The following is a 14,528-nucleotide window of genomic DNA, read 5'->3' as shown; positions in this document are numbered from 1 at the left end:
CTGGAGTTTGGGGCCGCCTTAGGAGCACAGAGAGGCTGGCAGAGGGTCAGCCCAGAGAACCTGTCCCTGCTAACGCTCTCTGCAGGCACGGCTGCATCGCCTGGCGGCTGCTCCTCGGCCAGTGTGAGCCCAGGAGCCAAAACCCCCGAATTCCCCGTGGCTGGTGTAACTCAGGTGTAACTCAGGAGTAACTCAGGTGTAAGGATCTACCCGTGTGTGAGGCCCCAAAACCCCCGAATTCCCCGTGGCTGGTGTAACTCAGGTGTAACTCAGGAGTAACTCAGGTGTAAGGATCTACCCGTGTGTGAGGCCTGGCCTGAGAACCCAGCTCTGGGACCTCACTGCTGTGAGAGGAACCCCAGCAGAGGCCCCAGAATATTCAGCACAGGACGGGAGAAGAATTAATTCAGTTCTGCACAGCTGGAGAGGCAGAGAAAGTTTGACGTTGATTTAAAGCAATAGTTGTCATATTGTGCAATATTAATGCTGCTTTGCCGCTGTGCTGCCGGTTTGGGATCCGCTACCGTGAGCCCCAATTCTCACAGCCTTGCTGCGAATCCCCCGGCAATGGCGGGGGGCTCCCGGCTAGATCCCGGTATGACCCCAGGCTCATTCCCGGTTGGATCTCGGGTCTATTCCAGGATGGATCTCGGGTTTATTCCCGGTTGGATCTCGGGTTTATCCCCGGCGGGATCCCGGCGGGACCGGGCATCCCGCCGGCCCCGCCCCGTCCCCTCACGCAGGCCCCGCCCCAGCCCCGCCCCAGCCCCGCCCCGGCGCTGGCCCCGCCCCGCTCTCCCCCCAAGATGGCGGCGCCCTTGGCGGTGCAGCTGCAGGAGCTGTTGGACCCCCGGCCCGGCCTGCGGGACCCCGAGGATGATGCAGAGGAAGGTGCGGGAGTACCGAGGCAGGAGAGTTGGCACCGCGGCCGGCGGGGCCGGGAGGGGCCGGCGGGGGTGGCCCGGGCGCTGCCGGAGCGGCCGCACGTGGCGGCGGAGAGGGGGGTGGGTCGGGCTCCCGCCGTGCTCCCGGCCCGGGATGGTCTCGGGGATCGGAGCTGTTCGGGTCTGGGGGTCACCTCCGCGATGGGGTTCATCGAGCCGCCTGTGGGGCCGGGGATGTGTCCGGGACCGGGGTTCTCTCGGGGCCATCCCCGGGGTCGGGCTGTGTTAGGCCCGGCCTGGTTCTTTCCTGCAGTCTGTGTGAGAGCAATAGCGCCTTGTAAGAAACCTATCAATAACTGAGAAGGTACCGTGGTCAGCAGAGGCGTTTTCCCATTTTAGTAACCATAATTTTATTCCAGACTTCGCAGAATCCCAGACTGGTTGGGTTTGGGGCCTCAGAGCCCACCCAGTGCCACCCCTGCCATGGCAGGGACACCTCCCTCTATCCCAGGCTGCTCCAAACCCTTCCAGCCTGGCCTGGGACACTGGCAGGGGCAGCCACAGCTGCTCTGGGGACAGCTGCATCCCGTGGTGATGCCAAGACTGAGGATCCCAGGAGGTGGCTGGAAGGATCTGTCTCTGCCCTTCCTGCCCTCCTTGCTGCCCAGCATTTTGCCATCCTCTGCTGCCTGGAGTGGCTGTACTTTGTTGCTCTGGTTATGAACAGACATTTTTGCCCCCCTCTGGCTCTCACAAGCACTCCAAGCGAGGCATTAACATTTCTAAACACACAATTGGAGCACTCAGGGGTTCGAGTCTCTCATTGCCCACAGAGCTGACTCTGTAATTTGGCACGGGGTGCCTTGCCCTGCAGGAGATGGGGGTGAAGGAGGGCAACAACCACAGTGAAATGATTTCCTCTGTTGGGCTTTTCTGAAATGTTTATGTGGCCTGTATATGTAGCAAGAGGCCAGAGTGCTGAATTGGAGTTTTCGTCTTTTAACCTGTAGGCATGAAGTGAGTGAAGGCATTGCAGACTCACAGAGGGCTCAGAGACCCTCCTGCATCCTTGGGAGGGCTTGGATGGGCTTAGTTCATCTTCTGCTTCGTGCAGGAGCCTTTCCTCCTTGCAGGAAATCGTTTGTGTGCCTTGCCTGCCCTTTTCCAAGTTGCTGCTCCCCTGTGCAGTGCAGGGGGGAAGCTCTGTGCTTCTTACAGGGCCTGAGGAGCTTCCCAGGGCTCCTTCCAGGCTGGAATTCAGCTCAGTTCCAGACACCCTTTCCCTTTTTCCCCCCCACAGACACAGTTGCTAAAGTGATTGACAGATTTGAGGATGAGGGCACGGATGACATTTTGCCTGCTGGCAATATCAGGAAAAGAGCTTCAGCCTCTCTCCTGGAAGCTGATAAGAGGTACAGTGGGAAGGCCACGTCTCGGAAAGCTCTGCAGGAGGAGCTCTGGGGAGATGCTCTGTCTGAAGAAGGATCTGGTGAGAAATCTCTGGTTTTTCCCCCCCTTTTTGCTGGCAGAGCATGATGTCAGCTCGATGACTGAGCATGGTAAACCTCAGGGCCCTGTCACAGGGCAAGGCAGAGCCACAGTTAGCTGGGCATCAAAGAGCCAGACCTGAGCTGATGCTGGTGAACTTTGCTGCCAAGTAAATAACTTTTTTCTCTCTTTTATCAGCTGAAGAAGCACTAGATGACTGGTACAGTGGCAGCGAAGGCTCAGAAGAGGAGGGCAGTGTTGGCACTAAGGGCAGGGAGAAGCCCAGCAGTGCTGGCAGTGAGCAGGAGGAGGACTTGGAGGATGATGAAGAGGCCAAGGCACCAAAGTTCAGCTCCCAGAAAATCACAGACTTTGAGAAGTTTACAGAGGGCATGGATGATGTGGGGAGCAGTGAAGGGGAGGATGAGGATGAGGATGAAGATGAAGATGGTGCTGACATGGAAGAAGGAAGTGAGGAGGAGGAGGAGTTTGGGAGTGAAAACCACGATGATGAAAAAGAAACCAAAGACAGTGAAGATGATGGGGGAGTGCTGACCTTCTCCAGAGGACAGGAGTCTGAAGAGGTGGAGAAGGGCAAAGCTGTGAGGAACCAGCTAGGTTTGTGCATGTTTGCTGTGTCTGCTGGCAGTGTGAAAGCAGCCTGAGCCCCTCAGCATGGTGCATGCTGCAGCAGCCCCCCGTGTGTGCAGATGTTCTGCCAGATGTTCTGGTGTCACTGCTGCTGTTACAGCTCCTGATGGGAAGTGGATTTATCCATCAGCTTAACTGAACCAGTGCTGAATGTCCTCATGGGACCCTTGGGTTTGGGAGCTCCCTGCACTGGTCCTGCTGTGATCACTTTGCTTCTTTCCAAAGTGTAACTCCCAAAATGCCAGTTCTTCCTGGCTGAGCTGTTAAACTGTCAAACCTTTGAAGCAGTAGAGCAAAGGGGTGGTTTGCTCTGTGGGTCTCAGAGTTGCAGTGGGGATTTGCTTTGTCCAGTGGCTTGTGGCACCCATTTTGTGCTCCAGTGCGTGCCAGGGCTGCCCTGAGCAGGAGGAGTGCAGCCAGAGGAGAGGGCCTGAGCTGCCAGGTCCTTCACAGGAACAAGTGCTTTGTCTTGCTGACTAATTCTTTCATCTCCTTTCTGTTTGAAGCCCTGTGGGATCAGCTGATGGAAGGGAGGATCAAGATGCAGAAGGTGCTCCTGACAGCCAACAGGCTGCCCCAGCCAGACACCTACCCCAGGTTCAGGAAGGAGGGGGGACAGGACTTTGACCACGCTGTGGAGAACTGTAAGAGCCTTTTAATCTTTCTCCTTTGCTCAGACCCTGACAAACAATTGCTCATTGCTGCTCAGTGCAGAGCTGGGCTGCTTTGTCCAGAGACATCTTGGAGCAGTTTTGTGCTGGGCCAGTGAATGCAGAGGTTTGCCCAGAGCAGGAGCAGTGCAGCCCAAAGGAGGGGCTGTGCAGATGAATTCCTGCATGGAGCTGCTTCAGCTGTTCATTCCTGAGTCACTGATGAGATCTGTGGTAGATTCTCCAGTGTGAAATCATAGCAGGCTGCAGTGGGTGAGTGCAAAGTACTGGGCTGCAGTGTGCTGTGGGTCTGTTCAGTTTTTTATATTTGGACACCTTTTTTCTGGCCTTGAGGTGAGTGCATGGGGAGGGAGATGTCTGGGTCTTGGTCCTGCAGCAAGTTTTGGCTGTGATCCTCTGCCTCAGGGCAGGGCAGCCAGCTTACCTGCAGTTGCAGGTGAGCTGCTTTCTGCTTCAAAGTTGGCTCTGCTGCTTGAAGTGAAGTGATTAAGGACAAAAAGGCAAACTCCCACCAAGGCTGTGCTGACCTTTCAGTGGAACACACGTTATTAATGTCCTTAATGAGATGCATTACAAGCTGCCCCAGCTCCATGTTTCATTACAGGTCTAAGATGCAATATCATTAAAGACCTTTAACAGAAACAATGGTTGACATTTTGGTATTTCCCATAAGCAAAATACAGCCAGGAGCATGGAGTGTAAGTTGCCCAGTGCTGCAGAGGCTGATCCCTCCGTTGTGCAGAGCTCTGAGGGAAGCTGCACTGCTGAGAAGTGCTGGATGATCCCCTCCTGACCTTCTCCTCATCACCTGGGCAGGGAGTTCACTCTGATGTGGGGACAGAACACAGAGCTGGAGTGACATGGGCAGTGCTAGCAGAGGGAATCTCAGGCTGACAGATGGGAAATAGTGAATTTGGGAGCATTCCACCACTGCTGCTGCACTTCAGCCTGGGACAGCGTTGGGGATCATCATGGCCTGGATTCTGCTCTCCTGTCAGGGCAGCCTCAGCACTTCTGCCCAAACCCACTAAATAAATTTGGCACGTTGTCATCATCCTCATTGAACAGGAGGGAATGATCTGGTGTTCCAGTTGCACAAAGACTGGGTGCCAAAATCCCAGACTCTGGGTGAGCCCTGCGGGATGCTGAAATCAGGAGGCTCCCAGTGCTCTCAGAGCTCCTGGACAAGAGTGTTTCCAGTAATTTTCCCCAAATCTTTCCATTTCTCATGAAATTTCTGTGCCGTGCTCAGAGGAAGATTGAATTTTTTGAATTGGAAAATGGTCCTTTGTGTATTTTCCTCTTGGGTATCTCCTACTCAGGACAACCCTGTTGTGGTGCTGGAACTCCCTAAGGGCTGGAGTGTAATTGTGTTAAAGAGTAGACAGCAATTCTCCATCCATTTGCAGTTTTAAAGCCAAACCTGGGTGAAAATGGCAAGGTCATGCTCATTTTCCAGATTTTGAGAGTGGAGGTTACAGTACCTAAAATGTTTAATTTTTTATTTTTGTAATCTTTTGTGATTTTTTTTTTACTTTTGAATGTTACAACATGCTTTGGACAACCTTAGATTCCTGAGATCTCAGGTTCTGGTAGATGATTTACTGCAAAATTGCTTATAAATTGAAGTAGAAAATGTTTTGCAGACCTGGCAGCTTTCAGGCTTCACACCCATTTGTCACCCAGCATTTCCCTTTGTGTATAGAACAAGAATTAATTAGGCTGCACTGCAGGAAAAGTTTATGGCCATAATTTATATAGGATGAATTTCTGTTTAAAGAGACAGCATTGCTTTGTTTGTGCTGTCTTACTTTTTATTTCCTTTTTTTTTTTTTTTTAAATCTTTAATTATATTCCAGATTTTTTTCTTCTGTCACCCTTTTTACATACAAATGGGAGACCAAACTGTGGTCACGGAGCTCCTGTTTATTCCTGATCTGCACCCAGGTCTGGCTGGTTTTTCCTGCTGAGATCAGAGTGGCTGAGCTCTGAAAGCAGCACACATGCCCAGTGTTGAGTGCCCTGCACACACAAACCCTCCCAGCTCACAGTTCCAAGGTGCTGGGCTCTTCCTGCAGGACACATTTGTATTCCTTCATCTTCCAGCCTGGTCCAGGCCTTGAGATGTTGCCTCTGTTTGGGGTCTTGCACGTTCAATTAATGTTTTTCATAATCAATGCGAGTCAGAATTTGCAATCTGCTCCTGATTTGCACATTAAAGAGACCCATTAATTAAAAATTCCAATCCCTGGCATGTTCCCGCAGGATCCCTGCATTATTTACATAGGAAAGGAGTGCAAGGTGCAAGTTTCTGTGCTGGGGCTGTGCACAGATTGCAGGCCTGCCACTCAGATTTCACTGTGCTGCCAGCTTGGAAGGGGAGCTCCTGGAATTGTCCACAAAAATCCCCTCAAGGGCAAGGAAGAGCCAGAGCAGAGGTGGAGTGAACGTTGGTGGAGCCACATCCAGTGTCAGGAATGGAACAGTTCCAGTGTTTGTTGTGTTAAATCTTGACAGGGTGACAAAAAACCCCACAAATAATTGAGGGACAAGGAGGTAAAAAGGGCTTTAAGGAATTAAATCTCTTCATCCTCAGAGGCCCTGAGCCTCTCAGTACAGGCCTGTAGCTTTTCCTCTAATTCTGGTTAAAAATACTGGACTGGGAGCACTTCAGTGACTAACACTGTGTGCTTTTCAGAAGGAGCTGGGAATTGCAGCTTTTAGATAGCAGATTGTGTTATTTTCACTCTACAGTTGGTGAGAGGAGTTAAGAGTGTTCAGAAACCCAGGTGAGGAAGTTTTTTTGCCAGAAACTGATGGAAATTGCAGCATTTTAAAGGCACAAGTGGCTGGGCTTTCCTTTTGCAAGAGTTCAGGAGGTCCCTGGAATGCAAACTGCTCACTGCATTTGTGTGGGGTTTTGGGGTTTTTTTGTCTTTGTCTCCATCTGTCAGTGGAATGAGAGAAAATACCAGAATCCCACATTTCTGTTCCTCAGCATAAGCTGCAGATAATTTCAAGAAATGGAGGAAATAGTGGGTTTGGTAAAAGTAGATATGCAGGGGGTGTGGGGATGGATTTGCTCAGTGCAGGATCCAACAGCAAGAATGAACTTGTTTACACTTTGGAGAGCTGTGGTGAAGTTACACCAAGGTTTGTGATCAGTAATAAAATAAACCTGAATAAAGTGAATCAGATAAAAAAAAAACCAACAAAAAAAACAACAACAAAAAACACAAAAAAAAAACCACCCCACAGAGCTTTGGTGCCTTCTGGGAAAGGAGTTGTTGGATTTTTGTTCTTAAAACTTCGAGGGACCAATGGCTGTTTCTGGGGTAGAAATCTGTGGTGAGTGTGCTGGGAAAGAAGTGTGCTCCCATCTGGAGTAATTCCTGAGCTGGGCCCTGGCACAGCAGGTTGCGTTCCTGTCCCATGACAGATTCTGTGGCTTGGCACTAAACAGCACATTTAGACCTCTCTGAGTGCTTCACACTGAGCATCTTCATTTTCTTCTGGGTTGGTTCTGCAAATTTTGACACTTAAGAGAGAGGGAAAGATTCTCTTCAGTCTCAATTAATGTATGAGTAAGTTCCAAGTGTCTTTTTAATGAGGATTTTTGTTGGGCTCCCTTAATCCCAGTCTTTAAAATAATATTTTTACATCCCCCACAACATCCAGGTAAATCATGTTGAAGACACTGGTTAAGCAGGGATGAATTTTGGATAAAACCCAGTCTGCTGTGGGTGCCAGAGAAGCTGTTCCACTTCCTGGGAGAGAGGATGTGCTGGCAAGGCCTCCCCTGTCCCCTCACCTGGGCACACCTGGGTGGGAACAGCTCTGAGATGAAATGGGATTTACTGACACAGGCTTGGAATTTGTAAGGGAAGCCTGCAGGACTCAGCAGCCAAGAACTCCCTGGTAATTCTGTTCTCACCTCCATTGCTGGGTGGCTTTTAGAGCTCCAGTGCATCCCCACCTCCATCTGGAGATGTTAATGCATTAATAGAGCAGGGTGAGTGTCACAGGGAGGGGGAGGAACTGAGGCACAGGCAGATTACACAGTTTCCAGAGGCATAGAGCACTTACAGGATTAATTGGTGCTAGGCAAGATCATGGACTTAAATATATTCTTGCTTTGAAGATTTTACTGGGAGCCTGCACAAATGTGTGACAGCAGAACTGGGTTTCGAGCCTGAGTGTAAATTATTGTGATCAGATCTAGCCCACTTAAAACTGGTAGTTCATTTTAATTGAATTGTGTTAGTCTGGACACTTTATGAATACAAAAAGCATCAGCCCTGTCAGTTCCTGCAGGACTGGCTGTGATTGAAATGGATGTGGAGGCAGGTGTCCCCAAATTCCACCTCTCCTCTCTGGGTTCAGGTGTCCCCAATTCCACCTCTCCTCTCTGAATGCAGGTGTCCCCAAATTCCACCTCTCCTCTCTGGGTTCAGGTGTCCCCATTCCACCTCCCCTCTCTGGGTCAGGTGTCCCCAATTCCACCTCTCCTCTCTGGGTTGCAGGTGTCCCCAAATTCCACCTCTCCTCTCTGGGTTCAGGTGTCCCCAAATTCCACCTCTCCTCTCTGGGTGCAGGTGTCCCCAATTCCACCTCTCCTCTCTGATCTCATGGAGGATCTGTTCAGCTCTTTTTGGGACTGAGCCAAAGCCTGTGGACACTAATGAATACTCTCAGCTGAAAGAAATGAAGGAATCATGATCTGATCTTATTCTCCAAATTTTGTGGACTGTGCCACAGAGAGCACAGGGTGGTGGAGAAATGCAGGACATTTATTTAACATGCAGTTTTGGGCTGTTTGCAGAGAAAAAACTCTTGTCCTCCCTCACAGAGTGCCAAGGCTTTTGGCTTGTGGTATTCAGTATTTTTGAGCAGAATTGGTGTCTCCATTCTGTGAGATTTTAAAATCACTTTTTAATCATAAAGTGATTTTACAGGTGATCTCCACAGCCATGTGTGTTGTGTCTGAGGTTTATTTGAAATCTGCCTTAAATTTTGGTTCAGGAAGTGCTGGCACAGTCCCTGGCTGGTGACCTGGTCCAGCTGTTCCCCAGCCCTGGGGATTACACCACACTCAGACAGCTTTGCCTACACCTGAGTTTCTCAAGATTAATAGCTAATTAAACTGAATTTAGCTGAATATTTGTGCATGTTAGCCTGTGTACTGCACAAACAGGATGCAGGGAAACAAAGGCTTTAAAAGTGTCCAGACAAGCGTGTGCAAATGTCAGCTAACTTGGATTAATTGGCAATTGGGTACCTTGAGATGGAAACTCAGGCCTTGTCATGATAAATATAATTAATGGCCTGGTATTATGTGGGGAGGTCAGTCTGGATGGGCTAATGTTCCCTTCTGGCCTTAATATCCAGATAGAGCTATGAAATCTCACATTTCCTCTTCCTTTCTCCTCCTTGCCCATGTACTTGGGGCCTCCAGGCTGGCAGAGGCAGGAATGTGTGCTGTCAGCTTCTTTGCATTTCCAGTAATGGAAAGCATCAGTTTTTATAAATCTCATTTTTGCCAGCCCCATCCCCTCCCTGGTTTGGGCTGATATCAGAAGATGATGGTTGAGGTGAATCAGCAGAGCATGAACTTCATGGAGGTGTTTCTCTTTCTCCCCTCCTCAGCTGTCCCCCTCCCCCAGTCCCCTCTAATCAACCCCTGAATGCCCAGCCTTTATTCTGGTGTTGAATCCAGTTATTTTCTTTACTTTTAGCAAACTCATCTGTGTCTGATCCTGTTGTCCTCCCTGTCAGATGCAGTAATATTGGAGTGAAAGGGCTAAATTGAGGCTGTTCTGGAGCTCTTTGGGAGTCAGCTGAAGCTCTGCTGTGGAAGGGGGTGCAGCCCTGGCTCCTTTGTGCCCAGGGAATACAATTCTCCCCTCTGCAAAGGCTCTTGCATCATTTGCATTCCAGTGGAACCAGCAAACTGGGCTGGGGTGTGGAGCAGACCTTTGCTGGCCCTTTTCCTGCTATCATTTGGTGAGATTTCCCAGACCTCTGTTTTGGGAAGCATGGAAGGAGTGTTGCTCCCATCGTTTCCTGAATTTGGGCAGATTTCCCAGTGCTTTGTGCTGAAGTGTGTGAGAAATGGGGATGTAACCACACCACCTGTGAAAAATCACCTTTAGCCTAAAACTGAGTCTGGGCTGGCTCTTGGAGCTCCTGTATCCACCAGAATGATTTCTTTAATTTCTGTGCCACGTGTCTTTGGGACCCCAGGATGCTCAGGGGGTGCCAGGCTGGAGCTGCTGCCATCCTGCCTGCCTGTTGTTCCTCCTGAGGTTCCTTCCACCCTGGGAATTCCACCAGGCTCCTGTCCACAGCCCCATGTCTGGGATGTGCCACCTGGAGGAATTCCCCCTCCTTTTCCTGCTGCTGGGAATACAGAGCCAGCTCCAAAAGTAATACTGACAGCCTTCAGAATTATGATACACTGGAGCTGCGGCGTAATTCTTTGTTGAAGAAGTTAGAGGCCTAAAATGTTAAGGCTTATTGTTATTCCGAGTTGATAATCTCTGCCTTGCTTTAATAATTTTTCCTCATGCCTGGATAGCCTGCGAGTTGCACAATAATCACTCACACAGCTTTGTAATCAATGCCCAAAGTAATAGGATTCCGCTGGCCAACGGCAATTAATAAATTTGTGTCTTTTTTAAAACACTAGCAAGTCGGGCCTGAAATACGACTGACTGGCTTTCCTCATTTGCATATTTATTGCAGTGGAAAAATTCTTGCCGAATGATTGATGTTGAGCCTGCCTCTTGAATTCCAAACAGCACATTATTATGAAATGAAAAATGCCGGCCATACAGTTGATTAAAGTTGAAGACAGTGGAATCGGTGTTTTTTAAGATTGTGGGAGAATTAAAGGCATATTTTAATAGATGTTGACAAGAAGTGAACTAACAAAAGCAAAGCAAAGGATTTGCTTGAAAAGATTTAATCAAACGTGTTTGGTGGGGGATTAATTGCTGGGGATGACGAGTGCAAGTGGCTGCTGCTGGCTGTGAATGGGGAGCATTGTTCCCAGGCCAGCTCATCGAGGGCCATTTTGACCTGGAGTTTAACTCCTGTCCCGCGGCCCTTGAGGGGAGGGAGGGTTCCTCCTCTCCTTGGAGTGCTGGGATAAACCTGTGTACCAGGTGGAGGTGCTTGTTTTGTGCAGCCATTCAGATCAGAGGGTGGGCTCCTCTCCTCCTTTTGATTTGTGTGGTGGGGCCTTGGGGGCTGCCTGGGGACTGTCCATGGAGGCAGGGGAGCACTCCCAGCTCAGCTTTTGCTCTGCACCCCCTCATCCCAATGCCAGCATTGCTCCAGCTTTCCTGTGTGGGTGCTTCCCAGCCTGTGGAGGGGCAGGGAGAATGGAGAGCATTGCATGCCTGTGGTATTCCAGTGATGCCAGAGCCCCAGATTGAACCGAGGGGAAAAGTCCTCCATTTCCAGTGCTGGCCCAGCTCTGCAGTGGAGCTGTGTGCTGGGTGGGTGGTGGTTCCTGCTGGTACATCCTGGGAAGGGTTTTCCCAAGGGTTCAGTGTCCTGCGTGCTCCCACTGCTCCCTGCAGCTGCTGGGGAGGGTGAAATGAGACCCCGTCTTTGGAGGTGATGGAAGGGAGTGCAGGGCTTTTCCTGAGTGGGAAGCTGTGGGAATGCTGGGCCTGGAGTGTGGAGGAGCACAGCAGCCGCCTGGCAGCCCCTCCCCACGGGCACTGTGTGGATTCCAGGGCAGCTCTGGGATCAGCCCCTGCAGCCAGGTCCCCCCAGTCCAGTGTGTCCACAAGCCCTGGCACTGACAGAACTGATTTTTGTGTGCTTTGAGGGCAGCAGGACAGCTTTCATCTCTGGTGGGTCTCCTGGCACTTTGATCCATGGCAGTGCCATCCCTGAATACTCCAGGGCTGCTTCCAGCCTGGCTGGGGGGCTGCAGGAAAGGAGGATGTGAGAGGAGCATTGAGGCACACTGTGGTTTACTGGTGCTGGCTCCCACTTCTGGGTGGATTAACTGCTGCCTGCTGGGTCTGGAACAACTTTTCCCTCCTGGATATGAAGGGGCTCCTGTGGACTCTCAAAAGTGACTCTTCCAGGGTAGTGTCTCCCCACTGACAGTCCCATCTGAGCTGGAGGTTGCATTCCAGCCAGGTTTGTTGTGTGCCAGTTTCAGACATTACAAAAGTCCTGCTGGGGGCAGGAGGGTCAGTCAGTGTCCAGCCTCCTTTCCAAAGGGCCCAGTTTGCATCCATGGAACAGTTTGGGGTTGTGCTGCCTTCGTTCACAAGTGGGGCCAGACTCTGCCCCAAAGCAGGCACTGGAAAGGGGCTTCAGAGGGAGGAGGCTGGGAAGAAAACAGCCCCTTCTGGAATGAAATGTGACTGGACAGGGCAGGGCTAGATGGGCAGAGAGCAGAGGAGGGTGAGACTTGGCTGCTGAAGTTGAGTTTACAGCCCACTTAAGCAGCCAGCAGTAGAAGTGAGAATGCCATCCAATAATGCTATTAAATACCCAAGAACTGAGAGCAGGGAAATTACCCAGCTCTAAGAGGCTGTGATGAAGCCACTGCCTGGAATAATTAGCCCTCCCACCTGGTTAGACACACGGTCATTGTCTTCCCTGCCCTCTCCAGCCCCTTCACTCCAAATAAAATTGCTCCCCATCCCCACTTCTGCTGGGCTCTGTGTCTCATAGCCCGGGGCAGCCTGAGCCTGGCTTTATTTCCTTGCCTGCTCACCACGGCCCTGCTGTACCCCAGAAGGGCTGGAGTGCTACTCCAGTTGTAATTGCCAGGATCAAAGCTGCCTGGGGTGCATTAGCACTGCTGCTGGAGGAGAGGCAGCAGGGAGAAAATAAACAGTTTGGGAAGCTCTGGGGACACCGGGCTGTGTTGCAGGCAGTGGGAAGGATTTTGCTGGTGTAAGCTGTGCACTCAGGCTAGGGTGGGGGCACTTGGCTCCTGCAAGTGATGCTTTAGCTGCAGACACCTACAACAAATGCATTTTTAAGGGCTTTTGTCTGTTTGTCTGGTGGAATTGTTTTGATGCTCGCACACGTCTGATTTACAAGTGCAGCAAACCTAATCCGTTAATAGGTTTATATGGAGCAGTTGTCAGAGTGGATCTATAATGAACCACGGGCTCAGGGAGGGCCAGTCCAACAGCTGATCCGCACCAAAAATCTTAAAGCATCTTCTCCTTGACACGGCTGTTACCGAGGTCAGGCCATAATTTATCTGAAGGTGGTGACAGCTGAGCAATATCACAGTGGGAGCACGCAGGAGATTGAGACCTCTGAGTGTCTGGGCTGATTTCTGCCTCTGTCTGCCTGAGGAAGATTTGCTGTTCACTCTACCCATGAGCTCGGTGTCCCCCACTGAAAAGCAGAAATAAAGAAAACAATGGAGTGGGGAAAAGTTCTCCCTGTTCTTTTTGTGCCATGTTCAAAGGGAGGGTGGGGAGTTAACAGAGGAGGCACCAGGGGCAGCTCTGGGGAAGGTCCCAGCTCCTGCTCTCCACTCAAACCCACGTGCCCTGGCAGCCAGAGTAAGGTCAGTGAAGGATTTGGGTGGGGTGTGCCAAGTGTTTCAGCTGGCAGAGCTGACCCTCTGGTGGCTGTGCCAAGGGACAGTTTGTGTAGGCATGGCCAGACACTTGTTTTCTACCAGAGAGTTCTGCAGGGAGGCTTGTTGGTTGCCACAAAAGAACTGTTTTTGCAGAGCAGATGCTGTGGCAGTGTGCAGTTAACCTGTCCCACAGTCAGCTGGAGCTGTGTCTCCTTGGAGAACCCACGGCCTTTGGAGCAGGCACTGCATGGACACAGGAGAACTGTCAGCTGCAACAGCCTTTACACAGCATCACATCTCCCTTCAGGATTTGTGTGTGTGAGCACCCTGCTCATCCCAGTAAAAATCACATGCACACCATGTATTGATCAATTTACACCCCTCCACCCCATCTTTTCTTCCCTTTCTCTCTCCCTGAGGATCTCTGGGCCTTCAGTTCTGCTTTTCTGATCAGAGTTCTCTCATCAAACTCACCAGGTCATGGTTTAAAGTTTCCCCCACAGATCAGATCTCATCACTTGTGTCTCTTGCTCTGCAGGCTGTAAAGCCCTGGAGGCCTTGCTGAAAGTGCTGGTGGAACTTCAGGATGAGCTGCTTTATCAGTACCCAGGCACGAGGCATCTGGTGGATGGAAAGCAAGCAAAAACTGAGAGGTAAATGCAAAAAGAGATAAGAACTTTCTGCACCCTGCAAACAGGACAATGCCCAGCCCTCCTGACCACCCTCACCCTGCTGCTCTCTCAGGTGCTGCTGTGGCTGGGTGGCAGACACTCTGTTATTTGAATTCCTTCTGCCTTTTGGAAGAAGGTTTCTGATTATGGAGCAGAGGCTAAACCATGGGGCTTTTAGCAGAAATACCAGTGTGGAGGGGCCAGCAAGGATCCCACATTGCCTTAGGGAGGGACAGGGTGTTTATCCTGAGTGCTTTTCTTGCAGTGAGGATGAAATCCTGAGCAGCAGCGATGAGGAGCCGGTGGAGAAGGCTCAGGAGAAGAGGAGGAGGCTCCCCAAGAGGAAGCTGAAGTTTGAGGAGTACCCTGAGTTCATAGCCAAGCGCTACAGGGACTTCAGGAGCTACAGGAACAGCACCCTGCAGAAGTGGCACGACAAGACCAAGCTGGCAACTGGCAAAATGGGGAAGGCAAGGCCTGGTTTGTGTGTGCTGACATGGCTCCCGTGGAGCAGGGCTCTGGGGAACGAGTTCATAGTGAAAAAAGGGAAATTTGGGTGGGATACATGGAATAAAGTCTTCCCTACGAG

The 14,528-nt window shown here is 50.8% G+C and overlaps 1 protein-coding gene across 1 annotated transcript in view; it reads left to right on the top strand.

Annotated features, from left to right (window-relative positions):
• Positions 1 to 773: 773 nt before the first annotated feature.
• The window catches only part of AATF (apoptosis antagonizing transcription factor), a 36,140-nt gene continuing 22,385 nt past the window's right edge, over positions 774 to 14,528 (top strand). Inside the window, exons 1-6 of the mRNA XM_050981899.1 lie at positions 774 to 891; positions 2,185 to 2,373; positions 2,571 to 2,990; positions 3,530 to 3,667; positions 13,807 to 13,921; positions 14,205 to 14,409. Of these exons, the coding sequence (XP_050837856.1) occupies positions 807 to 891; positions 2,185 to 2,373; positions 2,571 to 2,990; positions 3,530 to 3,667; positions 13,807 to 13,921; positions 14,205 to 14,409 (1,152 nt within the window). The 5' untranslated portion in view covers positions 774 to 806. The remainder of the gene's footprint in view (positions 892 to 2,184; positions 2,374 to 2,570; positions 2,991 to 3,529; positions 3,668 to 13,806; positions 13,922 to 14,204; positions 14,410 to 14,528) is intronic.

The sequence above is a fragment of the Serinus canaria genome, chromosome 19 (assembly GCF_022539315.1).
Source record: "Serinus canaria isolate serCan28SL12 chromosome 19, serCan2020, whole genome shotgun sequence".
Lineage (NCBI taxonomy): Eukaryota > Metazoa > Chordata > Aves > Passeriformes > Fringillidae > Serinus > Serinus canaria.
This window is presented reverse-complemented; position numbering and strand designations above follow the sequence as displayed.